This window comes from Protopterus annectens, chromosome 16.part0 (assembly GCF_019279795.1).
Source record: "Protopterus annectens isolate FY-2018-M chromosome 16.part0, PAN1.0, whole genome shotgun sequence".
NCBI lineage: Eukaryota > Metazoa > Chordata > Ceratodontiformes > Protopteridae > Protopterus > Protopterus annectens.
Window position 1 is genome coordinate 560604252 of NC_056750.1, and position 27643 is coordinate 560631894.

General features: G+C 39.6%; 1 protein-coding gene across 2 annotated transcripts in view; it reads left to right on the forward strand.

Moving 5' to 3' along the window:
• The window catches only part of HMCN2 (hemicentin 2), a 2554053-nt gene that overhangs the window by 2024056 nt on the left and 502354 nt on the right, over positions 1-27643 (forward strand). For both annotated transcript variants that reach the window (XM_044058392.1, XM_044058391.1), the window contains exon 67: positions 9293-9424. In XM_044058392.1, coding sequence (XP_043914327.1) covers positions 9293-9424 — 132 coding nt within the window. The remainder of the gene's footprint in view (positions 1-9292; positions 9425-27643) is intronic.

The following is a 27643-nucleotide window of genomic DNA, read 5'->3' on the forward strand; positions in this document are numbered from 1 at the left end:
GCGCATAGACTGGAATAGCTCTTAAAGGTACAACACAAACTCTGAACTACATCCTCCCTCTTTGACTATTCTGTTCTGCAATGAAAATGACAACTGGATGAGAATGCAAATTACACAAATATATACAAACAATAACAATCATGTACGGGTTGCCGCGTATTTAGGATTAGGTCTTGAGTTATGACCTAACATCATAATATAATAATTAGAACTAAGTTTAGCAACAGGGACAGTCACTGGGGAATGTTCTTCTTGAGGATTTCCAGGGATACTTTCAGGAATAGGGACAGACGAAATGTTCTTTGGAACAGGAACATTGGACAAATCTCTTCAAGAAGTAGTCTGTCTGTTACAGGCAGGATGCTGTAACACTGTCTCAGACACCAATAGTAAATGTTTCTGACTCTGCCGGAACTCCATACCTTGTGACTCAATGATGTCAGTTCCCCTCACAAATGTTTCACAAGTCCCATTCGGTCAAATCCTTTCACTGTCTGTATCCCCACTATCTCTCCTTCTTTTAATGGATTCAGAGGCTTGCTGGTTTTATCATAAATGGACTTTTGGGACAAATACTTCTTTAGGAGTTGAGCTTTTACTGCTTTGTTGTTTTTCGCACTTGGAACCAACAAATTCTTACTGATTAGCAGTGTGGTTCTGGTTTGTATTGACATTAATCTCTGGGCAAGTGAGCCAAGAAGACTGTTGCGAGGAATGTTTCTGAGATTAAACAGATTAAGAAAAATATCAGTATTGTCACGTTTAGACTTTTCCATCAAGCTGTTTTGCACTTTGAACTGCACGTTCAGCCAGGCCATTCAATTGTGGGTATTCAGGACTACTTGCAACATAAAGTCCCATGTTTCAGCAGATCTTTTAAACTGCTGACTTGTAAACTGTACATCATTATTAGAAATGACTGTGCGGACTACCTTGGACAGAACAATGTCTCTTCAAGTTCCTAATCTGACGTCCAGTACTGTCATTACGAAGTAGATCAATCTCGAACCAATTTGAATAAGTGTCTACTAACACCAAGTAATGTTGACCATCCCATTCGAAAATATCTGTAGCTATTGTTGACCAAGGTAGTTCAGGAATCTGGCTTAGCTGAAGTGGCTGTTTTTGTTGATGAGCTTTAGTAATGTTACAAACAGAACAAGCTGAAAATTCTTTCTTAATATCTTTTGACTTAGAATGCCAAAATACTAGTCCTCTCACCCTTCTTTTGGTAGAATCAGTTCTTGGGTGGCCACAATGCAAGATTTTAATATACTCTTGTTATAAGGAACAATCACTTTTGGACCTTTCGTGATAATACCATCTTCCATCAAAATCTCATCTTTGTAAGGAAACTACTGCTGCATGTATGATGAATTGCTTTGAAGGCCATCCTCAACTGATGAAGTGGTTGAGCTTCTGGAGAACTGAATTTGAAGCTGTGTGAGTTCTAAGCTCAACAAAATGTGAGGAAGAAAAATCTCTTGCTTCCATGACTTCAAAATCAGATTTCTCATTTTCATGCTGTTCAGTGTTTTTTCTGGGTGATCTGAATAAAGTATCAGCAAGATAAAGAAGATTGCCTTTTGTGTAAACCAAGTGAAAATTGTACTTTTGAAACTTTAACATCATGCATTGCAATCTTGCAGGAGCTGTGTGCATTCACTTTTTTAAAATAATAACCAAAGGTTGGTGGTCTGTCTCAATTTGAATAGGTTGGCCATAAATATAATCATGGAACTTTGAACATGCAAACACAATTGCCAAGAGCTCTCTCTCTATTTGAGCATACTGCCTCTGGGTTTGAGTCAAAGTTTTGGATGCATAGGCTACTGGTCTGCCCTCTTGAAGAATGACTGCACCAAGACCAAACTTAGAATCATCACAAGAAAGAGTTACAGGTTTGTGAACATCGTAATATCGTAAAGTGGGTGGACTGGCAATTCTCTGTTTCAGTACATCAAATGCCCTTTGGTGGTGTTCCCACCAGGACCAGGTTACATCTTTGCATGTCAGCTCTCTTAACAGTGCTGAAAGGTTACTCAAGTCTGGAATAAACTTGCCAAAATAGTTGACCATGCCAAGAAAACGTAAGGAAGTAACATTGTCTGGAGATGGCATCTCAAGAATTGTAGCTTGCTTAGAAGGATCTGGTTGTAAGCCTGAAATGGTAAACAAATGACCCACATAAGTAACTTCTTTTAGCCTTAATTTGCATTTCTGAGGATTCAGCTTAAGATTCCCTTCATGAGCACATTACAGAACTTTCCTGAGGTTTCTAGCATGTTCGACTTCACCATTGCCTCCTACAGGAATATCATCTACTGTAATAGCACATAAGTAGCCAGAAAAAAATTACTTCATTGCATGTTGAAAGACTTCACTGGCAGAATTTATCACCAATGGTATTCTCAAAAATCTGCATCTTCCAAATGGTGTACTGAAAGTGGTTAGTAATGAAGATTTTCGATCAAGCAAAATTTGCCAAAATCAACTTTTTGCATCTAAGACGGAAAAAACAGTGGCTTTTGGCATAAGACCAGCAACTTCTTTGACTGTACGCATCGGATGATGAGGTCATTTTACTGTTTTATTCAAATCTCTTGGATCAATGCATATTCTGATATCATCTGAGCCTTTCTTTTGAGCTACCTCCATGGTGGATACCCATTCAGTTGGTTCTTCTACTGGACAAATTGCACCTAGATGCACCATTCTATCTAGCTCAGCTTTGACTCTGCCCTAAATGACTACTGGAACTTTCCATACTGGTCTGATAACTAGGCTGACCTTGTGGTCTAACATCATGGAGTACACAACTGGGAGTTTGCCTAATTTGTCTTTGAAAAAATCAGCATAGTCAGAAAAAAGCTTGTCCAAAATTATTGTTACGTGTGCTAACATGGTGGGCATCTGCATTAAATGAAATTAGTCCCATTTTCAAACAGTCTCTAAGGTGTAACAATGACTGAGCGTGCCTCTTGACTATGTAAAATTGCAAGTCATAGCTGTTCCCAGCAAAGTAACATGAAAGCACTACAGAGCCTTCGGTTTGAATTTCTTCACCACCGTACGCAACAATCTTTGCACACTTTCCAAGATCAAGCTTCTAACCAGTTTTTACTTTGGCAAACATTACTGTTGGCATAACATTGCACTTTAAACCAGTATCAACTGTGAGCTCTACAGGTATCCCATTAATCAGAATGATAAAAAATACTTCAGTCTTTGCCCACAAATCTACTGCATTGACTATTTCACCAAGCACTGATACACCATCAACATAAAAAGTAGGGCCGCAGCTTTCTAGTTGATCAACTTGCCTCTTTGAATGCTCTTTTTTAATAAAATAATGTGCTCCTTTAGATTTACAGCACCTTTTGAAATGATTCCACTTTTTACGTGTGTGGCACTGCTGACCAAAAGCTAAGCACTTCTCTCGTTTGGGCTCATTATTACCTCCACAGTTATGACAGCTGACTATGAGGCCTGTCACAAGTTTTGATGACTCACCTTTCTGCTTTCCTGAGTGTGCTCTATGCTTTACTGAAGCTGCTCTGGGTTTTGCTAGCAAGGCCCAGAGTGTGGTTGTGCCATTAGTCCTGTATCTTTTAACCTCATGCTGCATGCTATCAGTATTAGCACTGGTAGGCACTGCATGCGTGCTTTTGTCTTTTTTAAGCATATTTATATGTTTTTCTGTGAGATCATATATCTCACAAATCTCTATGGTCTTATTCAAAATTAAATCACCGTCTCAAAGCAAAATCTTTCTCACTGCATCATCTTTAATACCACATACAAGACTGTCTTTTATCAACTCCTCTCTTAAATCACCAAAGCTGCATGGTTTTGCCTTGTTTCTCAGTTATATATGCTGCAAAAGTTTCATCAGGCTTTTGAACTCCTGTATAAAATATGTGCCTTCCAATTGCAATATTCATTTGGGGGTTACACAATTCTCCGAATTTATATTTTAAGCACTCAGGGTCTTCCTGTGTTTCAGCAAATACCACAATATGTTGGCTTTCCCCTTCCCTTGCATATACAGTTGGGGTATACACAAATGAATGCTCCCTTTCAATGGCTTCTGAACCAGCTAAATTAAGTAGAATAAATGCCTTTGTATGTGCATCTTTGTCAGGAAAAAGCAGCCTGTATAAAAATACTGTACTCTTGCTCAAACACTCTCCAGTTTTCAGCAACATTATTATCAAATACAAGTGGAGCAGGTCTGCAAAATCCTTCTGCCATTCCAACAAAATGCTTTAGACACAGTACAGACCTGGCCCTTGTAATTATGTTCAAATGCACACACTCACATACCAGGTACTCAAAAGTATTCAACTGCACAACAGTCCCTTTAAAATTAATGTATTTTGCAAAATACCTGTAGTGTAATACTGCACACCTTGGATATCTTGAATAGCTTTAGTTACTATGAAAAAGAAGCACATAGTGAAAAAGTACAGTTTTCCCTTTTCTATACATTTTATGAGATTCAGAAATTATTTCAAGCACTTTTGTAAGCATTTTGAGTATTTTATCATTGTGTCATAGCTTTGGACATTTTGTTTAATTAGAAAGTCATTTTTAATGTTTTGAATGCTTTGTTTTATATTTGTTGAGTAAAAAATCACTTAAATGAGTTTTAGTACCTGGATTTATCTTTCTGACCTGTTTGTGAGTTGTTTGAGCTTTACATGATTCACTTTTGTATATTCCTCGTGTTGTGCCTGTGTGCCCCATGGTCTTGAAAAAGTTTCTCCTCACATCCCATTCTGACACCTTGCTCGTCTTGTGTATAAAAATAAGACGATGAGGCTGGGTGTTCGATTAAGTAGTTTATTACACACAAACATATCAGGATGAATGACTGGAACATTGAACTTATATGAACTAGCTAAATGAAAGGCTGCAACACACGCACATGCTTTCACAATGGCTGCTCACTTAAAATGGCACTCTTGCTTGCACATGCTCAGTACTTAAATGCACGTGCCCATAGACTGGAATAGCTCTGAAAGGTACAACACACACTATGCTCTACAACGTTCACATTTTCCACCTACAGAAAAAAAAAAAAAACTTGGCAAAGCATATTAGAATCACTCTGCCATTTTAATTAGCACCTTCCATAATTTCCAGGGGCAAACACATGGCTAATTAAAGTTAGTGATTCCCAAAGACTGTTGCATTAGCATGAAATTTCCATATTGAAACCATTCTCTATACTACAGTTTCTGTCAGGTGAAAAAACATAGTAGGAGTCTGGTCTCTGAATCAGAAATGCTTACCAGAATTTAGAAACTTTCCATGCTTAGATTTCTGCAGAGCATTAAGACTTTCTGAATCCCAGGTGTGTGTATGTGTGTGTGTGTGTGTGTGTGTGTGTGTGTGTGTGTGTGTGTGTGTGTGTGTGTGTGTGTGTGTGTGTGTGTGTGTGTGTGTGTGTGTGTGTGTGTGTGTGTGTGTGTGTGTCTGTGTGTATAAATATATGGGTCTACCTGACATTGCCAACACTCCAGAAAGCCAACACCATATGATCGACATTCGGAATGCCGACAATGCAGAACCGGTATATTCCCTTTTCGCACTGTAGTGCGATCTCGGAGTTGGTATATTTAAAGAGCGGGGGGTGTGGGGGGTGCAGGGGGACTTACCCCCCTGCTTACGACAGTTACTTACTGTCCATTGTTTTGTTTTTTTTTGTGTGTGTGTGTTCGAAATTATAAAACTGTGAACATACAAGTTCGATCTTGAGGTGTTCAAAGTTTTATTATTTTGTCACGTAATAGGAACCCAACACACACGTGTGTGTGTGTGTGTGTGTGTGTGTGTGTGTGTGTGTGTGTGTGTGTGTGTGTGTGTGTGTGTGTGTGTGTGTGTGTGTGTGTGTGTGTGTGTGTAAATGTTTATATAATAGATTACTCTGTGACCTGTCTAACTCTAAAGAGCACTGCAGGGAAATTTCTGTATCACTTTATACCTCAGCTATCCAACCCATTACTGAATACAGTATTGCATTTTGCAGTGTTCAATCAAGCAACCTGAAACAACTTGAAATGTTTTGCAATGTTCAGCCAAGCAACCCGAAGCAACTTGAAAAGGTACAATGATTCACTCCAAAAAAAAATCATGGTCTGGAAAACCAGATTCATTCAGAAAGGCTGTAACAAATTTCATTATATTGAGTTTTTTGTATAGGTTATTCAGAGGTGAGCACTGTCTGCCCTACAGGGCAATTTCAAGTATACTTCTTTTAGTAAGTCTGTATTTGGGACACACCATTAGGTAGCTAATACAGAACAAAAGAACCTAATGCTAAATATAAGTATTAGTAACAGAAAAAAATAACATAGTACATTGCATAGTGCTTCCTGAAATATGTATATATGTATGTATGTATATATATATATATATATATATATATGCATGCATGTATGTATATATGTATGCATGTATGTATATATGTATGTATGTATATATATATATATATATATATATATATATGTATGTATATATATGTATGTATATATATATATATATATGTATGTATATATATATATATATATATATATATATATATGTATGTATATATATATATATATATATATATGTATGCATGTATGTATATATGTATGTACATATGTATGTATGTATATATGTATGTATATATGTATGTATGTGTATATATATGTATGTATATATGTATGTATGTATGTATATATGTATGTATGTATATATGTACATACGTATGTATATATGTATCTATGTATATATATTTGAGAAGTACAAAAAAATCAGCACGAGATTATAACAGTCAAGCTTCTTAAAACAGTGGATTCTGAGTATAGCAGTCAAGCTCATTAACCTTTTGTTATACTTTGTGTTGCTTATTACTGATAGAGACACCAAATGTGCAACTGGGTTTACACATGTTTGGTGAATTACTTCCTATTCATTTAAAATCTTACTATAATAGTCATACTGTAGGTGCTGCATCTTTAGTTTGCATGACTAAACCTCTAGGCACAAGTGCTCAACAATATAAAATATGAACAAGAAAGTGAGAGTACCAACAAAATCAGGAAAAATCAAAATCTCATTGAAGGAGAATTTTAGCTGTAGCCCCACTCCTTTTAAGTGTGTATGTATGTATGTGTGTGTGTGTGTGTGTGTGTGTGTGTGTGTGTGCGTGTATACATATATATATATATATATATATATATATATATATATATATATAGGTCCTTGTTGTTTTATTCACAGTACGGTTCATTGAACCGTACTTTGTCGAAATTACTTTAGCAAAAGTGCATTTTGTCGAAAATGCACTTTCGCTAAAGAAAACAAAAAAAAAACATGCCGTTAGCATGTACCATTAGGTGTACATCAATGTATAGTGTTGATGTACAACTAAGGAACTCTTGTTGAGATCGTAGTCCAGTGGGGATAAGGGAATATTCCCTTTTCCCGACTGTAGTGCGATCTCTGAGTGAGAATATTAAATTGGGGGGTGCAAGGGGGCTTGCCCCCCTGCATATCAGTGTTTAATGTGTTTTTTTTTTGTTTTTTGTTTTTTTATGTTTAGGTTTTTTTATTTGTCTGCGAAAGTGCATTTTTGACAAAATGCACTTTCATGGAAGTCAATTCATGGAAGTAAGGTTCAATGAACCGTACTTTCGAGTAAAGAACATAGACTCATATATATATACATATATATATATATATATATATATATATATATATATATATATATATATATATGTAAATGTAGATATATATGTATGTATGTATATATGGCGAGACATAAATGTGGTGCCTACCATTCAAGCAACTCTGAGTCTTTTCACTTTCTAAGGCCTGACCCTGCTCTTGTTGGCTGACATGGGTGTGCATATCACCACAAGGGCCTACTACATCCTCCCCATGTATGTGAGTGCTCCACCCACATGCTAATAAGGCTGCTATTACCGGTCTATTAAGCCACACCCATGTCTGTGGTTATGGCTGTTTGACCCACAAGCTGTCAGTTGCTTTAGGTGAAACAGACACTTGACTACCAGTCCCTCCTCGCAGAATTAGCAAGCAAACATTTGCCACTCACTCCTACCATCCACTGCCTAGCTCTTTCAGCTGCTGAGGTGTGCTAATCAGACTGGTGTTATTTAGGTCATAGCCAAGACTTTATCTTTGTGGACCACAGAGTAAGCAACACGATTTAGCAATTTTAGCAAAAAAAAAAAAAAAATCGAAAATTTCAGTAGAAATAGTATCATCAGTAAAAGCTGATATTTTTGTTTTGCTAGATGAAAAACTTCTTTCAAATGTAGCCTTAAACATAGTTGAAATTAACTGAATTGAGATACAGACTCCCCTTAAAACTCTGCATGCTTCACAATAAAAAGTTTATATTGACAATGTGTAGTAGCTGAGTTCCAAGCAGGTTGCCCCTCCAATTGCTGTAGCAACCTTGGAGCTGATAATAAGTTTACTATTACAGGAGTAAAACCCCCGCATGGGATGGGTGTGTGTAAAGGGTTTGATACCACCTCCAAAAAAATATCTGCAAGCCGTGTTACTCGTGCTTTTTGTGGTCGAAATGTTTTTTGGATGAAGACATTTTTGATCAGCTGTAATGGTCTCGTTTTCTCCAGTGCATTTTTTACTAGTGGCATTCTTACTGATACATACAGCCCACAACATATCCCAATGGGGTCTGTATCATTACGTCAAAAACACTAAACAGTGAATCCCTATTCATCAAACTTAAATCGAAAGCTACATTCAGCAAATGATCACTTCTGCAAATTTTTTTCCTAGGAAAACTAACTGGTGAGCCATCCTAGTGACCATCACTAGAACCACACCCCTCCCCAACTAAATATATCAACTTCAAGATTGCTCTACAGTGGGCAAAAGGGCAAATTCCTGATGAAGGCCAACCAGTTAGTTTTCCTTGGAAACAAATTGCTAAAGTGATCATTCACTGAATGTAGCTTTTCATTTATTAAGTCCATTGAACAGGGATTTGCTGTTTGGTGTTTTTGACATAATGATATCGACCCTACCTGAACAGGGGGAAAAAAGAGTAAACAGCACTATACATGGTTTACTTTGAAAATAACTGCCCAGCTGTCATATACATTAGGAAGAGCAACAGTTTTTCTAGTGCCATCTTAGTGTTATTGCACTTACCACTACAATATTAATTATACTACAGTTATATTGTAATGGACACACAGGATGGGGTATGCAAGATGTAATCATATCTTTTGTCATCCATCAGGAATCTCTGAGAAGGAAGGCCGCAGTACCTTGGAAGTAAAAGAAATATCAAAAAGTAATGCTGGAACCTATGTCTGCACAGCTGAGAACAGAGTTGGGCTCATCAAAGCAATTGGCTTTGTTAACATCAAAGGTGAGTGGAATTTATAAGTAACAATGGTACACATTACTTATGCTTATCAATTCATATATTTAGTTTACTTTCACGCATAACAGATGCTATTTTTGTCAGTGTAGTACTGGAACTGCATACTATAATATAAATCTACTTTTTTCTCCCGTTAACTGTAATATTTCATTTGGCATATCATTGCTAATATTCTGTCTTAGTTTTCATGTGTATTAAGTATGTAATTCCCAGATTTAATAAGGATTGATTGTTTGTATAAAACAAAAAATGTAAGAGCAAATTAGTACTTAATACCATGTAAATTATATATTTTTTATCTTATTACTAAGATGAGGTAAACTTTCCTTTAATTGCAACATTTTCAAAATGCCATAGTTAAAAACCTTATGTTCAGATATTGAGCATTTGATTGTATTTCATGCAGATTTAAGTGTCATCTTTTTTGTCTCCTTAATGCATTTCCGTTTCAGGTGTAATTTTTATTCCAGGTCTTAAAATTGTAGCATTTTCAGAATATGTAAAATCCATTGACCAAATTGACACTGTGATTGATATTACAATACCAGACTTGCAAGATACTAAATTTAGAAATAATTGAAAAAGTCTGGGTTTCATGAAATATGCTTTAACCAGCAATCATTAAACATATACTTCTTTTGGAAGGTTAGATCCTACTGTGTACCTCCCCATACTCAGGGTGTTAGTGGCTTGCTGCAAAACAATTAAAGAAAAGGGTTAGCGGCATTTAATGTATGAAACATCTCCTGTGGGTTATCATGTGTCTCTCTCTTGCTTCATACTAAGATATAAAGATCATGGGCTCCTTTCCATGCATAGTACTAAAAGAAACACTGCAGAAGCTCACTTTTCTTCTGCTGTTTTTGAAATGTTTCCATTTCATATTTTTTTATTTCCTTTTTTATTTTTATTGCAAAGTTCAATAAAATAAGAACAATAAAAAAATCCATTCATTATCTAACAATGATTTACTAAAAAAAAAAACTTATCCCATGCAAAAATAAAAATATCCTCAAAAAGAAACATTTGAAATAAATTTTCTAACATCACACTAAATACTTCACTCCATTTACTTGTTAGAATCATAAATAGTGTTACAAATCCCAGGTCATCCAGTTAAGTATTTTCCCACTTTCTAGAAACCCCCAAGCAAAACCTGACTGAATAAGACTTACTTATCTTTTCCCATCTAAAAGACCCGGACTGTTCTCCTCCTGTTTTCCGATCTTGTTAATACCCTCCTATAAACCTGGAGATTTCTTATGCAGTCTCATCCTCCTCCTATATTACCTCCTCCTTCCAAGCCCTTGCAATAATACTACATACCTACCACCCCAAAATAAAAAACAATATTTGCACCTTCATTTCTTCCTTCCAACCTTGCAAAGATCCTGCTGTCCCAACAACCCAAATTTTCAGTCACAAGGAATGACTTTAGCAAAAATACCCTCCCCACTTATCCACAGTCCTCTCTCAGAAAGAACCAACTTCTGTACAATCCTATAATGTACGAATATAATGGGCTGCCCCATGGTCATACCATCAGCAAGATCCATCCCCCTCACTTCCAATTCAAAGGTAATTGCATGTGAATTCCATACCACACATGCAAGCACCATATACACTGGTCAAACAATACCAGGATCACCTTTATCTTGGACATTCTATGGAAAAAATCATTTCATTCCTGCCCATTCAACATCATTTTTCCATGCATCCAGTATACTGGGAACAGTCAAGCTGTTTAACTAAAACTCCAGAATGGAGGAAAATATCCCACTTCTTACCTTCTTTAATTTTCCCTACTTCAATCACTGAGCTGTTTATATTTAGAAAAATCCCTTCTGTCAGCCCCCAAGTCATAACTGCAAAAGACAGTTGTTCACACTTCACCCTTTGCCCATCTCCATACTTCTTTTGAAACCATTTCTGTTCTAAAAATCTAAACAAACAGTAAATACCTTCCTCCATTAAATATTTATCTTAATGTCTCTCCTTCATCTCATTGCTCCTGCTCCTAACTTTACCTCTGCGTTATTTCAAAGAGCCCTCTTCAAAATAATTAGATATCACTCTCCACACATTCCCAGATCTCTAAAAGGAAAACTTCACCTTCTCTTGCAGTTTAACTCAGCCCATAGGTTGCTTTTCTCCATACAGTATAGTTCAAATATTGTGGAGGTACCAGAAACCTGAGTGCACTTTGTAAATGAACTTCTGTAAAAAGTCAGAGAGCTGAGAAACTGTTTTCCACTATCTTTATTGCAGACAGGAAGAGAAACATGATCAGAGAACCTAGTTTATAGGGTTGCCATCTGTCTTTCTTTCTGCAGACCACTCCTGATTTGGGCAGTTCTGTCCTTTGGGGGAGGAATGAAATATGATAAAATTGTAAATTTGCTGATTTCTTTGCCAGAAAAACACTTTCTGATTTTTCTCTAAATGTCACAAAAATGTTGATACTAGATTAACGTCATCTTAGTATAATATAAATCATATAAACAACCAACATTGCACAGCATAAAGTATTTATCTTGGTACTGAGAAGAAAATAATTAAATTATTTTTCAGTTGATGATAGCATGGTTTGCCCTGTATAATCTCTAATTTCAGTAAGATCATCCCAGTTTGAGCATCTAAAAAGATGACAACCCTAATAATTGACTACATTTTGTATGATCCACTCATAAGTGATAGTTTCTGTAACTGCAACAGTTTTATAGAAAATGTTAAATTCACGCAAGTACTACTGATAATCGTGATCAAGGCTCGTGGTTTTAATGAAGTGGTCAGTTTGCTGCAATATAAACAAGGGGTAGCAATGCAACAGAAGTGGGAAAATGTAATGTATGAAGGTATTTTTGCCTCAAGTGTAAAATCTACTAGCACAAATTCAGGAGCAGTTAGTTATACTTTTTTCTGTCCTTATGAAATCCATTTCAGAAAAAAAATAGCAAGCATGTTAGCACATTTCCCCACCATTCAAGATAACAAAAAATATTTGTACTGCTGCAGACACTCTTGAGTAACAAAGCAGCCCCACTGAAGTGTCCACAGCTCTTGGATTGCAGTGCTTGTGTGGGGAAGCATCTGTCATTGCTAACACAGGACTACAAAATGACAAAAAGCCTGGAATTTAGCAACTTTTTTGTCTAGAGATATAAAATTGCTTTGAATGGCTTGCAATAGGCTCTGAGAGAAAGGTATTTGATGGTCATTCAAGGAATGAAATATAAGCACTCATGTTTCAGAGGGTATGTAATATACCTGTGACATTGTACAATTGTATCTTAATGGTCTAGGAAGATATTGCTTCCTTATGTCTAATATGACTAATATAAAGGGGACTTAAAATGTATTTTTTGAAGGAGACAAGAAATCAATAAAATGAGATCACATTAATATGTCCATGACATTGTTAGCCATTTTGTGTAAAACCTAATTATGAGAAATACCTACAGTTATTTTCATGCAAAATAGTTCAGAAAACAAAGACACAATGAAGACATTTTTTAGTTCCAAGGTGAAAATTTCCTTTAATATAATCCCTTAGCAACATCATCCAACCAACCGTGCCTACTAAATTTTCCTTCTTTACCCTTCCACTTACGTTCCTAGTAGAATCCCCGTCATTGTATGATCCTTTTATGTAAAAGATGATGTTGTTGCGAAAGCAGAAACATAAAAACTGGGCATGCCCCATCTTCCAAATATTCTAGACAATTGAAATATTTCCCTAATGATACTAGGGATTCTAGATTTCCATACATAGCTGTCACAACACTCCTGAATTTTGTAAACCCCTCTTATATATGGCAACTGCAGGAACATATATAAGACTTTAGGTGTATCATCATTTGAACAATATTCACACTCCTTACAAACCTAAATCCCGTTATTCCACTTATTCATCTTCTCAAAAACTTAAACTAACAATTTATAGTTGCACAATTTGCTGCCCTCCATATTCTTATCTATCTGTATTCTAAATGTTTCATATTATGTCTTCTTCTAATCCATTCCTCACCTATCGGGGCCTCAATCTTTCCCACATTTAAAAAAAGTCTTTTGTCTCTTATATTCTAACCAAGATTCCAGTTTAAATTTATCAAAAATCTATCAAACATCCTGAATTATTAAGTCTAATATTTCATTCCCCAACACAATCATCAGCAAGAATAAGAAGACGTCCCCAAACATTTAATGTTTTCCGCACACGTCTAACCATCTGTGCAAGAACTTTAATCACCAAAAGAAAAATACTAGACTACAATTGACAGTCCTGTCATGTACCTGTACTCTCCTCATCTTCCTCCGAGTTAGTCTTGCCAACTGTCCAAAATTAAGGGACACTGTCACTGACATTGAAAAACACAAGAATATGTTTGATTGTGCACTGTAATACTGTACAACAATCACTCAAGGGGAGGTTAAATGCACACTTCTATTTTGTACGCATTTTGCTTTCACGTACATGTCCATAATTCTTGACATGAAAAGTTGGTAACCTGGATCTCCATTCACCAAAAGTTAAACATGGGGCTTACTATAAAACTCCTTTACCCAATTACAAAATTTGGACCCATGCCAATTTTCCTTTAAAACCTGGAACAAAACTTCCCATTTCATAGTGTTAATTGTCATCTATGATAATCAAACAAAGTTACACTTGTCTAACCCCTTTTTTTCTGCTCCTGTTAAAAACTCTTTCATTATTATCCAGTTTCCCATCACCAATCTCCCTTTAATGAAACTCCCCTGGGTTTTGTGTACTAAGAGCAGAATTACCTCTCTAACCTGTTAGGATCACCACTCTTAGCATCCAAATTCAACAGACATATGGGCCTATAACCACCCAGGCCTCGCTTATCCTGCCATCTTTGGGTAGTAATACCACATAGGATCATAGGAAGTTACTAGGCTGTTGGCCCTGAGGCCTTTACAAGCCTAGCCAATAATTTAGCACATGTTCCATCAAGTCATCACCCTATGCCACTGTCCAGCAGGTACACAGGTGGAATCCCAGGGGTGTTTTCTGTTCCACATCCATTTATCCGGGTTGCGCTTAAAAAGGTTTAATGAGGTACTCTGCTTTATTTGGAGAGGGAGTCTATTCCACAAAAGGTGGAGTCTCTGGGACACAAACCTGTCCCACCACCAAGACCTATTGATGTCACAGACCAGGTTGAGGTCAGAAATGTAGGTTACTTGAATGGAGCTCGACTTGCGGATATGCAGCAGTCCTATCAGGCGGGGTCTGAGATTGCTTTGTATGCCAGACAGAGATCACCTCTGAGGAGTCTATAGGAGACTGAGTAGAGGGACAGAGCTATTAGCCTATCAGTGTAGGGTAGATGTCTGAGGCCCTGGATTCTCTGGATGAGGAACCCTGTGGTCTCTCCAGCTGCTGCATGTGCTTTGTGAGGTACATGCTGAAAGGGGCATTATACTCAGCAATGGGTCTTATAAGGGAAAATGCAGGAATGTTATGACCACCTTCTCCCTGGATGAGATACCCTTACTAATGAGGTAGGCCATGTAGAAAGCTTTTCACACAATAGAGGCAATATGGTGGTCAAAAGTCAGTTTGCTATCAACCTGGGTGCCCAAGTCCCTCACGACTAATTGCATGCTTAGTACCTTATTATCAATGTGATAATTTGTGGTGACATCACTCTCCTCAAAAGGGATGATGATGCATTTTTTGTCATTCAGTTTGAGGCCATGTTTCTGGCAAGAGTCATTTGTTTTGGTGAGATCCTTTTGGAGGATGTCCACATCACAAGGGGAATTGATGACAGTGCCCAGCTTGCAGTCATCTGCAGACTTCATCAGCTATAGCCCACTAGATTTGGACTGCAACTCCAAGAAGTATATCCCAAACAGCAGAGGCCCCAAGACTGATCCCTGGGGTACATTGCTTGTTACGGGTCTACTACCTGAGGTGGCTTCCCCTATTTTGACTAGGTGGGTTCTATCAGTGAGCCAGTTTGCTACCCATCTGGTAACATATGAACTGATGCCTAGTTGAGAGAGTTTATCTATTATACCTGAGTGGGGAATAGTATCAAAGGTTTTGAGATTGCAGATGTATGTGAAGAAGGCCTAATGATTGTCTTTAGTAGATGTAGCCAGTTTGTATTCAAAATTTGCTTTCTAGGATTTCACTAGTGCTCTTATTTGCTTGTTCAGGCTAAGGAGAGACTGCTTCCAATTAGGCACCTGCTCCTACTTGGTTCTGGACAGCAATTTTTTCCCTTTTATTATAGAGTTTTTTTATTGTCGATGTCCACCAGACAGGTTTACTCTTCCTTGAGGAGGAGGATTTCATCCTGTCTAGTATTCCTGATTCCATGCAGCTATATAAATGCTCATATAGTAATCTGATGTAGGTTTGGACATATGTGCCATTCCTATAGATGGAGGGGGGGTTGTGAAGCTGTTTATACCTTCCCTCAGGAGGTTGTAATCAGCTTTGGAGAAGTTTTTTCTTTCACCCTAGCAGGGGGGAGGTCGGGGGAGATGGTGACTTCAAAAGTGACTGCTTTGTGGTTGGATATTACCATGGATGATGACACTGTAGGGATGCTGCAGTGGTTACTCATGTTGGTTAATACCAAGTCCAAGATATTTTCACATCTTGTGGGAGTGTCAACCAAACTGGTCCAAGGCATTTGCATTGAAATCAAGGAATCTCTGGGCATTTGTGTTTTGGCATGAGTATTTCTTCCAATCTATGGTTGAATAGTTAAAGTCACCTAGGATCAGGGTAAAGGGTTGAATCTAGATAGATTTGAAGAGGTCCAGATAAGTGGAGGTAGGCATCTTGAGTTAGAGTTGGAGGCCTATAGCTTGCTATGATTTGAATAAGGGTATTGTCAGTTGTTAACTGCACCTAAAGTGTTTCCTGTGCATCATACTGTTTGGCCAGCCTAGAGGTGTGTATGTCTTTTATATATATTGCAACTCCACCTCCTTTTGTTTTGCTGCCCACGGTTTGGGGTCTGAATGAATGATAGGATGAATAACCTGGTATGACTGGGGTGCTCTCCCAGCTTTGAACCAGGTTTCTGTGACTGCACAAATATCAGCTTCTTCCAGGGTTAAGAATGCTTGCAATTAATGCAGTTTCGTGTTTAGTCTCCTAGTATGTAACAGCATGACGTTTAATTTATGTTTTGATGAAATTTTCATGTTGGTAGTTTTGACCTCATGGCATTGCCTAAAAAAGGCACTATGGGGGAGACGAGAGCTTTTGCCAAGAGCCTGAAGCCCAAGGGAGACATATGCAGGCCATCTCTGGCAAAGCATCATTTGTCAGTCATGTCATCCCAGGCTGTCAGGTACTGGATCCCCTTGGAATGATACAGAAACTAAGCCAATTGTTAAAATCAATAATTTTCTGTTTGTATTGAGGCATCATTCTGGGTGACGGTAAAATGCTGCTTAAGGCTAGGAACATACCTGCCTGAGACACATACTCAACAAGCTCAATCATGTCTCTCTTCATATAGTCCAGCGAGGTATGTGTGAAGTCATTCACTCTAACATGGACTATGACAGAGTCATAACAGTACCTGTTGAGAGACTTAAGTACATTGATATGGCTGATTCTGGCACTCGACAAACAACTAATCATGACTTTCTCCTTATCTAGCCTGGTGAGGGGCACATCTGTGTCTCTGACAATGGAGTCTCCTATGACTAATATGTTGGGTTTATGTTTAGGCCTTTGTGGCTGTGAGACACAGGTGTGTGGACTGTGTGTGGTGTGGTGGGCAGTGGAGTTTGCATGCGTTTATGACTCTGAGATCCCTTTTGTTTGGGTATGCTTTTATTGAGGACCTCGGCATATGTGGGGGGGTGTCGTATAGGTGTGGGTGGTGCTTGAGGTGTGGTGTTCGTGTTGTCAACCTTCTCAGTGCCAGATATACTGGTTTGTGGGAGAGAGAGCAATTACACTAGGTGCTTGATGTAATTGCACCTCTCACAAATTGTGTTCCTAGGTGGTAGTAGTAGAGGGTTGTCCGTGTACATGAGGCAGTTGCTACACTGTCTCAGGATGCCCATATTGACCAGACTGACAGGAGAAAATGTAGGAAATTGTCCAGCCATATTTTTCAGAAACTGAAAGAGCTAAGAGGGTAAAAGGAGGAAGGTCTAAGAGTAGTGCTACTAGATGATAACACAAGTGCTACTAAGGGAAAATGAACCTTGGTACTATAGTTTGGAAGCACCCCTGACATATTCTCTCATAAAATTCTGGAACAAAACCATATTCTCTTGGAAGTTTCCTTTCTTTAAAGTTTGCATTGTGAGATATCCTTAGCCATCCTCATGTTGTTCGTGTTTCACTGTTGCAGTCATTACATTTGGGTTATCTGCTTGTAGTAGCCCTCAGTTGGCCTTATTAACAAAGTCCTGGGTCCTGCATCGGTTGCTGTCTCTTCTTCCATGACGTCAGGTCGTTAGGGGTATAAAACATGCAGCCGATGCCATTACATCAGTCTTTTTTGCTGTGCGGTGCCCGAAGCAGAAGCAGTTTGCAAGTGCCGGTTGGCCGACTTCTGAAATTTTCATTTTTGAGTTTCAGAGCCAAAGTCTTCAACTAAAGCTAAGTACCCCATTGGGGAAACTTTTTCTTGCTCCTTACTGATGTCAGTAAAAGTTAATAATTGCATTACTTGTGGAAAGCAAATACCTCACAAAAATTTTCATTCGTACTGTATTCCTTGCCTAGGCCCTGACCACGACGTACCTTGCTGTTGATTTTGTGCTTTAGTTAAACAGCGCACTATCCATCTTTGGTATATTTTCGCTTCTAAATATTTCGGTTCTCAGTTTAATTATCCAGAAATGTCGACGGTTAGCCTTCCGACTACCGGGATTCCAAAAAAATGCAAAGATAAAGACAGAGACAGGCCACTGAGGTCCAAAGCTGCCGACGACACTTCTCCAAAGCCAGTCGCCAGTTCACCGGTACTCAGTGAAGTGCTTTCGCAGCCCCTGATACCCGCTACTTCTGACTCGCAGGCCTCTACTGAGACTCATTCAGAGTCCGGTATGCCACGAGATGCTTCAACTGTTGAACCTGCAGATGTCTCTACCTTGGATGGGTCCGGAGCCATTGTGGAGGCACTGGCTTCTGAGAGTGTATTCAGGCCTACAGACTTGCATACTAAACCGAAGCCTCCTTCTTCATTTAGGCCAAAATCTTGAAGCATGCCTAAGAAACAGATGCCCAGGCCACATGTTCAGGCCTCTATGCATAAAAAACAAATGATAAGAATGGCTGAAGATCTTATAACTCTAATCAGGGGAAGTCAACCTCCCCCTTCTAAGAGACCTAGGAATGAAGTTGTTTATGAATGCTCTGAACAGGGTTCTGTTTTTTCTGATTTTTCTGATGATCTGGATTTACCCTTATCTACTTATGAAGATTCTGATGCAGAGGACACTATTCCCTCTGCTCCCCCTCCAGAGGATTTTTCTTTTGGTGAATCCTTACATACTCTAAGGGAGCATTTCCACTGGGAAAGCCAGGATTTTTCTGATTCAAAAAAGAGGCTTAGGGATTTCTTACTCCTGCCTCAGCATAGGCCGTTAGCTATACCTGCTGTACTAGACATTGTTGATGATGCTTTCTCAGAATCTAGTTTGGCCCCTGATTCTTTGCCTCCTGTTCCCAGAAAACCTGACAGATATTACAGGGTTCCTGATTCTCACAAGTTCCTTTTTAAAAATCCTATTGCGGACTCAGAGACTATTTCACAGGGACCCAAAGGCATTAAGGCTTTTACTGCTAAAAATCCTACCTCCTCTGATAGAGACTCTAGGGTGCTGGATAGATGGGGTAAGAAAGTTTACACTTTTGCAACCTTGGCCATTAGGGCTTTAAACTGCCAGTTTCATATGTTAAATATCAATAACATGTTATTGGATTGCTTAAACAGAAAATGACGTTATTTCTTGACTGCTTTAAAAATAAAGAATTACAGGATTTAATGCATTCTGCTGAACAGGTTGGAAAACATACTTTGCAATGTGGATTTGTTTCATTAGAGGCCTCTTGCAGGGCTGCTGTTACTGGGTCTGCTCAGAAGGCATGCTTGGCTTAAGGAGCACTCTTTGCCTGGTGCCCTGATCATGTTAAAGCTAAATTGTTGGATGCTCCCTTAAATCAGGACTGCCTGTTTGGCAACAAGGCTGAGGAAGTTCTTAAAAAGATGGAAGATAAAGCTAAATCTATGCAGACTGCTAAAGATTTCTTATAAGTGCAGCCTCCTAGATTTAGTAGGCACTGGCCCTCTAAAAATTGGTCCTTTCCAGCCCCCTCCAGGTCTTCTCAAGCCAAACCCAGACACAGCAGAAACCCCAGGTTTCAGTCCCAAGGGACACACAAGACTAGGCAGTGGGGGGTTTCTGCACCCAAACCTGGGAGTAGTAAGACTCCCCTATGGAAAACTGTCTCAATGACTTGCTTATAAAACTTCCAAGCACTTCCCAACCGAATGCTCCTTTAGGCGGAAAGATTGGTCTGCAGGCCAAAAACTGGAAACTCATTACCCAGGACAAATGGGTTTTAAATGTAGTGTCCCAAGGATACAGATTTCATTTCCACATGTTACCAACACCAAGTGGGTGTCCAGATCTACCCCCAAATCAGTGGGCAGAGGCCCAAAATCAAGTACTCTCTCTCTTAAATATGGGAGCTATTCAGTTGGTACCAGAAGAGGAAAAGTGACAAGGTTTCTATTCGAGACTTTTCATGGTACCCAGAAAAGGCAGTACATGGCATCCTATCCTGGACCTTTCTACTCTAAATACCTTTCTGGTGATTCCAAAATTTAAAATGCTGACTCTTCATCCGCTGCTTCCTATGCTAGGCAAAGATGCATGGTTGGCAACACTAGACTTAAAACAAGCATACCTGCACATCCCTATCAGGGAGTCTTGCAGAGGATACCTACGCTTCAAAGCAGGCTACATGCACTATCAGTTCTCTGCACTGCCCTTTGGCTTATCTACTGTGCCCAGGGTATTCACAAAGTGCCTAGCTCCAGTTATTGCATTTTGCAGGCAAAGAAATATTCAAATATACCCATACCTGGACGATTGTCTAATTCAGGCAGAAAGCAAGGACATTCTTTTGAATCATCTGGCCTTTGTTCAAAGGGTTCTGACTTGTTTGGGGTTCATATATGAAAAGAAATCCCACCTGATACCCTGCCAACAATTATATTCCTGGGAGCAAGCTTGAATGCAACTTCCCAGATGGCTTTCCTCACACCAGAGAAACTGAGTCATTTGACAACTTACTTCAAACAAGTGGCCACAAAAACCTAGCTATCTGCAAGGCAAATACTGCAAGCCTTGGGGTTCATGGCCTCCTGCATTCTTCTAATTTCATATGCAAGGCTGCATATGAGGAAACTACAATGGTATCTCAAAAGCCTATTGTGTCAACATTCACAGGATCTGGAAGCAAGGATTCCTATCATACCTTGCCTATGCCTAGAGTTTCTTTGGTGGGCAGAGGCCTGCCACCAAAACAGGTGACTACCGTTCACATTACCCCCTGCCGCACAAATCTTAACAACAGACACATTACACTATGCATGGGGGGCTCACCTGGCAGGGAAGTGCATTCAGGGCAAATGGAACCCATGTCAAATGCACCTGCATATCAATCAAAAAGAAATGCTCTGACAGCCTTCAAGGACCACATTCTTCCAGGACACCTAATGGTAAAGACAGACAACACCACTGTCATGTGGTACATAAACAAGCAGGGGGGTATACATTCTTACCCCCTCTGCTGACTAGCCATGGCATTGTGGAACACAGCCTTGAGCTACCAAGTGAATCTACAAGCTCAATTCCTGCCAGGAAAACTAAATACATTGGCAGACGGACTAAGCAGAAACCTCGACCCACACGAGTGGAAACTGGAACCAGGGATTTTCAACATGTTGACAAGCAAATGGGGGAGCCCAGATGTAGACCTGTTTGCCTCCCCCCAGAACCATCAACTGGATTCCCCACAAGCAAGCTTGGAAAGTGGATGCTCTGTCCTCATCCTTCAGCTGGAAAAACCTATCAGTGTATGCCTTTCCTCCTTTGCCTCTACTCTCCAAGGTACTACTAAAGATCAAACAGGACAAGCAAAGGACGATTTTAATTGCACCAGACTGGTCTCGCCAACACTGGTACCCAGTCTTGCGCAGTGAGTCATGCTTGGCTCCATGGCACCTGCCTCAGACTCCTTCCCTGTTGTCTCAGCAAGAAAACCATATTCTGCACCCTCACCTGCAAACCCTGAACCTAGCAGCCTGGCTAATTACCTAATCTCTCCTTTACCATCCCTCAGTAAATCAGTGATGGATATCATTTTAGAGGCAAGAAGGTCTAGTACTAGAAAATCTTATGCTGCAAAATGGAAAAGATTCTCTGCTTAGAACCAATCTCAAGGAATGAACGCAGCAGTGCCCAACTTACCTCAGATTCTACAATACTTGATTGAGATGCTTCATAAGGGCTCATCTTTTTCCTCCATCAAAATTCATGCCTCAGCCATTTCCAGCTGATTATAGCACAGAGCCTCCCCTCTTCTCTCACCCACTGCTCAAGCAGTTCCTCAGAGTGGTCAAGAATTTAAGGCCACCCAGGACAGCTCCAACTCCAGCCTGGTTAACTTTGTCTTGGAGAAACTCACTCTTCCTCCTTTTGAGCCAGCTGCTACTGCAGATTTAAAATTCCTTTTCTGGAAAACAGCTTTCCTTTTGGCAATCACTTCTGCAAGAAGGGTATCTGAGTTACAGGCCCTTATGGCAGTGGAACCTTTCATCATCTTTCATGCGGACAGGGTGTTCCTCAGAACCAGTCCCTCCTTCATGCCCAAGGTGGTATCCAGTGTGGCTCTAATTCAGTCCATCCATTTGCCTACTTTCATTCCTAACCCACAGAACAAAGGGGAATGGATACTGCACTCTTTAGATGTGCACAGACAGCTTAGATTCTACTTGGACAGGACTAAACCCCAAAGGAAATCTGAACATCTGCTGGTGGCATTTGCTGCAGGGACAGAGGGGAAAGCTATTTCAAAACAAACCATTTCAAAATGGATAGGCCACTGCATTCATTTCTGCTATAAGCACCATGGAAAACCTATCCCACAGGGCATCAGACCCCATTCAACCAAGGCTGCATCTACCTCTGCAACTTTTCTCAGGGGCGTCCCTACTAGGGACATCCTAGAAGCTGCTATCTGGAGTTCTGTACATACTTTCACCAAGCATTATCATTTTCCAATTTTCTCTAAATCCAGGGCTGGTTTTGCCACTGCAGTCTTGCAGGGCCTTATAGCTGGTCCTAATGCTATTTAAATTCCTCCTCCCAACCTTAGCTTTGGGAATCTACCCAAGTGTAATGACTACAACAGTGAAACATGAAGAACATAGTACAGTTATGTACACTTACCATAAATGTAGATGTTCAAGTGTACTCACTGTTGCAGTCCTGGTTACCCTCCCTCCAGCCCCCTTTTCTTCCTTTGGCTATACCTCTACTCTCACTTACTGTGCTCTAAAAGCTTTTTAGTGTATTTGCTTTTCTGTTGGCCATATATCCTTTTATTTATAGATTTAATTGCTCCCCATTAGGGGGGCACCTGACATCTGGGGCAAGAAAAACTGATAAAATGTCATCGGCTGCATGTTTTATACCCCTAATGACCTGATGTCATAGAGGAAGGGACAGCAACCAATGCAGGACCCAAGACTTTGTTAATCAGGCCGACTGACGGCTACTGCAAGCAGATAGCCTAAATATAATGACTGCAACAGTGAATACACTCAAACATCTACATTTATGGTAAGTGTACACAACTGTGCTTTCCTGTATTCTACATTTAAACAGGACCACACCCAAAACCTTGCATTTTCTTATCTCCTCTCCACTATCCAGAAATTCACAATTTCTACTCTGATATATTTTAGAATAATATTCTTGGACTCCTCTTTATATCTTCTCTATACCAATCTACCTATCCATTTATTTTTTTAAGATTATCTTTATAAATGCAAAACAACCTGTTGGTTTGAAACAAAAAAGTGCTTGCATGCATCCTTATACATGCAAACGCTGTTTGTGTTAAAACAAAAGGTATTTTCATACAATTTTTTCAGAAGAAATTACTTTTAGAAACTGCTTCCAAATGTGGAACCTACACAGACATATTTATAGCATTAATGTTAATTGGCAGACAGGATACATTTATGTTACTTTGGGTTCCGGCTCTAATTAATTTAACTGTTTGGCAGCTATTTAATTAATTCATAATTGCTTACTCATTCTAATTCAACATAATTAAACCAGGAACCCAAAGTGACATAAATGCTTCCTACTTTCCTCACTGATATTAATGTTATAAATATGGCAAAGTCCTCTTAAGACTTCCATGTTCGAAAGTATTTTTTAAAACTAATTTCTTCAGAAAATACTTTAAAAAAGACTTCAGTTTTGACACAAAAAAGTTTGTTTTGCATATTTAAACTTGGTATTTAACAGAAAAAAAATAAATGTTCATCATAGGTTCCGCTCTTTCCTCAGCCATAGTTTCAAGCTCTCATAGCCTTGTTTTCCAATTTCCCCACATCTGATATTAAATTCCACCTATTTTTCAACTCACTGTTTGGTAGTTGTCTTCTGTTTAACTCTCATAAACAGTCCGCTAAGCTATGAACAACCTCTTTTTCATGTCTTCTCCAAATCCTCTCCTGACTCATTAAACCACTTTTAATGGCAGCTTACCATACAAAAATATGTCCATTTTCCTCTATTTTCTTAAAAAAGCTTAGTTCTTCTAACAATAATCATTTCTTTAAAGACCTTTCTTCCTCTGCCCAAAGCCAGGGCTTCCATTCCCACAGTATCTGACCTCACATACATTTAACCATAAGCATCATAACCAAGTGTTCGTAGTCAGACAAATTTCTTGCATTTATTTCTCACTAAAAAAATTAAAGGCCTAAATCATAAAAACAATGCAGACTGTCTGAAAGCCTTGTCCCTCTTCTCTGTATAATACAGACTACTGACAGGCAACCTCTGCCTTGTGTATAAACCCTCAACAGACCCTATTGTCACACCTGTTACACTTTCACAAGTCCATTGGTGCCATAACCACCCACTCAAGGGACTAAAGTCTTTTTTTCAAAATTAATAGAAGATGCTGAGGTGACAGATCACAGAGGATACCTTTCTTATGGAACAGTCTTCCACTCCATCAAAGCAGAGTACGTCTCTTAATCTATGCAAATAATTTAGATGAATGGATTGGCAACACAGACTTCACCTCTGCTTTAGCACTTCAGGCCCTCATGGATGGGGGAAACATGATTACACTAACTTATACTTATTTGGCCCATCTTTGGATATTCACATTAACATACCTAATTGGTCTGGTTGCTATTCAAGGCATCTACCAGAAAAAGGCTACAAGCCTGCAGACCCTTGCATCGTCTGGGACAAGACTGTGGATCACTAAACAGGCCGTGGCCTGCTTCTCTTCTTGGGATTGGTGCTAAAAATAGCTAGTTTTAACTAGAACTAGCCAGGTTTTTAATTTCAGCACTCAAAACTGTTTCCTTTTGTTCAGCACTTGCTCAGAACTTGTAAGCACTAAATAAACTGCAAATTACTGCAGCATTCAACTTTCTTCACTTGTCAAGAGGAAAACAGTTCTTAGTACTTAAATTAATAAGCACCTACCAGGCATGTCCATGGGTCAGCTCCCGGTGTTTTCTCCTGTCCATGTGATGAATCTGGGCATCTTGGGACAATGTAGCAATTGCTTCATGTGCACTGACAACCCTCTCCTCCTACCACCCAACACTGCAACCTGTGAGAGATGCACTTGTATAGCCAAACTGGAAGCCAAGCTCTCTCCTGCCAAGACTGGAGTAGACGATCAAGAGGAGAAGGTTAACACCTGCACCACACCACACTCAACACATAGTCCTTCAAAACCCAAACACATAGTCCTTCAAAACCCACACTACCAAAACCCACACATAGAAACACAAAGCACGCACCCAAATTCAAGGAGGCTCTCAATAAATATCTGCCCAAGCAACAGAGACCTCCTAAGCTGAAACACAGACAACCACCACCCCCCAAAACTATGCAAATGACACACAGCCCACAAAATCAGTGAGCCACTCAACCTCAACCCATAAGACAAAACAACGTACCCAACACACTAGTCATAGGTGACTCTATAGTCAGGCAGACTGATGTCCCACTCACCAGGCTAAACAAGGAGAAAGTTACTGTCAGCTGTCTATCGGGTGCCAGGATCCGCCACATAATGCACGCACTCATGTCACTTCACAACAAGTACAAATACTACTCTGTCATTGTCCATGTTGGTGTGAATGACCTGAGACGTACCTCCCTGGACTACATGAAAAGAGACATGGAGTAGCTCTCAAATCTTGTAGCCCAGGCAGGTATGACCCTAGCCCTGAGTAGCATCCTGCCATTGCCCAGAATTATACCAGAATACAAGGACAAAATTATTGACTTCAGCAATTGGCTAAGCTTCTGGTGTCATTCTAAGGGGATCCAGTATCTGTCTGCCTAGGTTTACATGGTTGACAGACCATGATGCTTTGCCAGAGATGGCCTGCACCTGTCACCCCTGGTATTCTAGATACTGGCTAAGGCTCTTGCCACCCCTATAGTGCCTTTTTTAGGCAAGGTTCAAATGCTAAATTTGCCATCATAACAGATACAAGCAAGCAAACTCTGAGGGTAATGCTACTCAATGCTAGAAGTCTAAACCTCAAAATGCTCTCACTCAAGGCACTCCTTAAAATGGAGAACATTGACATCTGTGCAGTGACAGAGACCTGGTAGAAGGCTCCAGAGAACACCCCTGCATTACCAGGCTATAATTCATACCACACGTTTTGGTCACCTAACCTGGACCGAAACACTAAAGGTGGAGGCGTACCCATATTCATTAAAGATATCCACACCTCCAGGCTAGTTGCTCAACATAATGCATCTGAAATTATCCAAGTGCAACTTACACTGGGCAAGACTACAATCCAGGTTGTAGCTTGTTACAGATCCCCCACCATGCTGCAGGATTCCCACTCTTCATTTCTTAAGATACTGTAAAATATTAAGGTACAAACCAATACTTTAATTATGGGCGATTTCAACTATCCCACCATCAACTGGGAAAACTATTCATGTACCAAATCATTGGCTCGTTTTCTGGAATTCATAAATTCCAGTGCCTTAGATCAGCTTGTCCACATCCCCACCGGGGGCAGCAATATCCTGGGCCTGGTCATTACCAATATGGGTAACCGGTATTCCAAGCCAGAGGTCAATTGCTCGTCGGTCAGATCCGACCACAAGTTAATCACCCCAGACATCCATATCCCACCCCACCCCCCATTAAGGAAACCACCATCAAAAACTACTCCAAAGCCAACTTCATGCTTTTTAAGACAGAAGTGGCAAACTTCATGATACCCATGCAGATGGAAAACAGAGGTACGACTGCAGAATCTTACACAAATGCACTGTATAAGCCCATACACAATTGCATGGATAGTGCCATCCCCAACAGAACCAAGATTCTATCCTCCAAAAAAAAAGGAAGCCAATCTGGTGGTCCCCTGCCATAAACAAACTCTACAATAGAAGGAAGAAGCTTTTGCAAAAAAGAGTAAAATCCCAAGATTGGAGGAACTCCCAGGTCAGCCTCAGCAAGAAGCTGAGATCCCTCATAAAATCCTCCAAAGCCAGTTATGAAAATAAAGTCACCACTGATTCCAAAGACAACCACAAAGCATTCTACAGCTATGTCAAGAATCTCAATGGCAACACTCAGATCTGCTCTGAGCTACAGCACAATGGTACTAAATATACAGAACCAACCGATATTGCCAACATCCTGGCAGATAGGTTCAGTGCTAACTTTACCCCCATCTCACCCTCCAAAGGGCCCATCTTAATACCAGAAGAATGCAAAGTCCCCATAATCACGGATGAACAAGTCAAGACCGCACTCTCCAAAGCCAAGAACACAGCATCCATGGGACCAGACAACATCCCAGGCTGTGTATGGCATGAACTACAGAATGAACTGGCACCCCACCTGTACCATGTTCAATCATAGCCTCA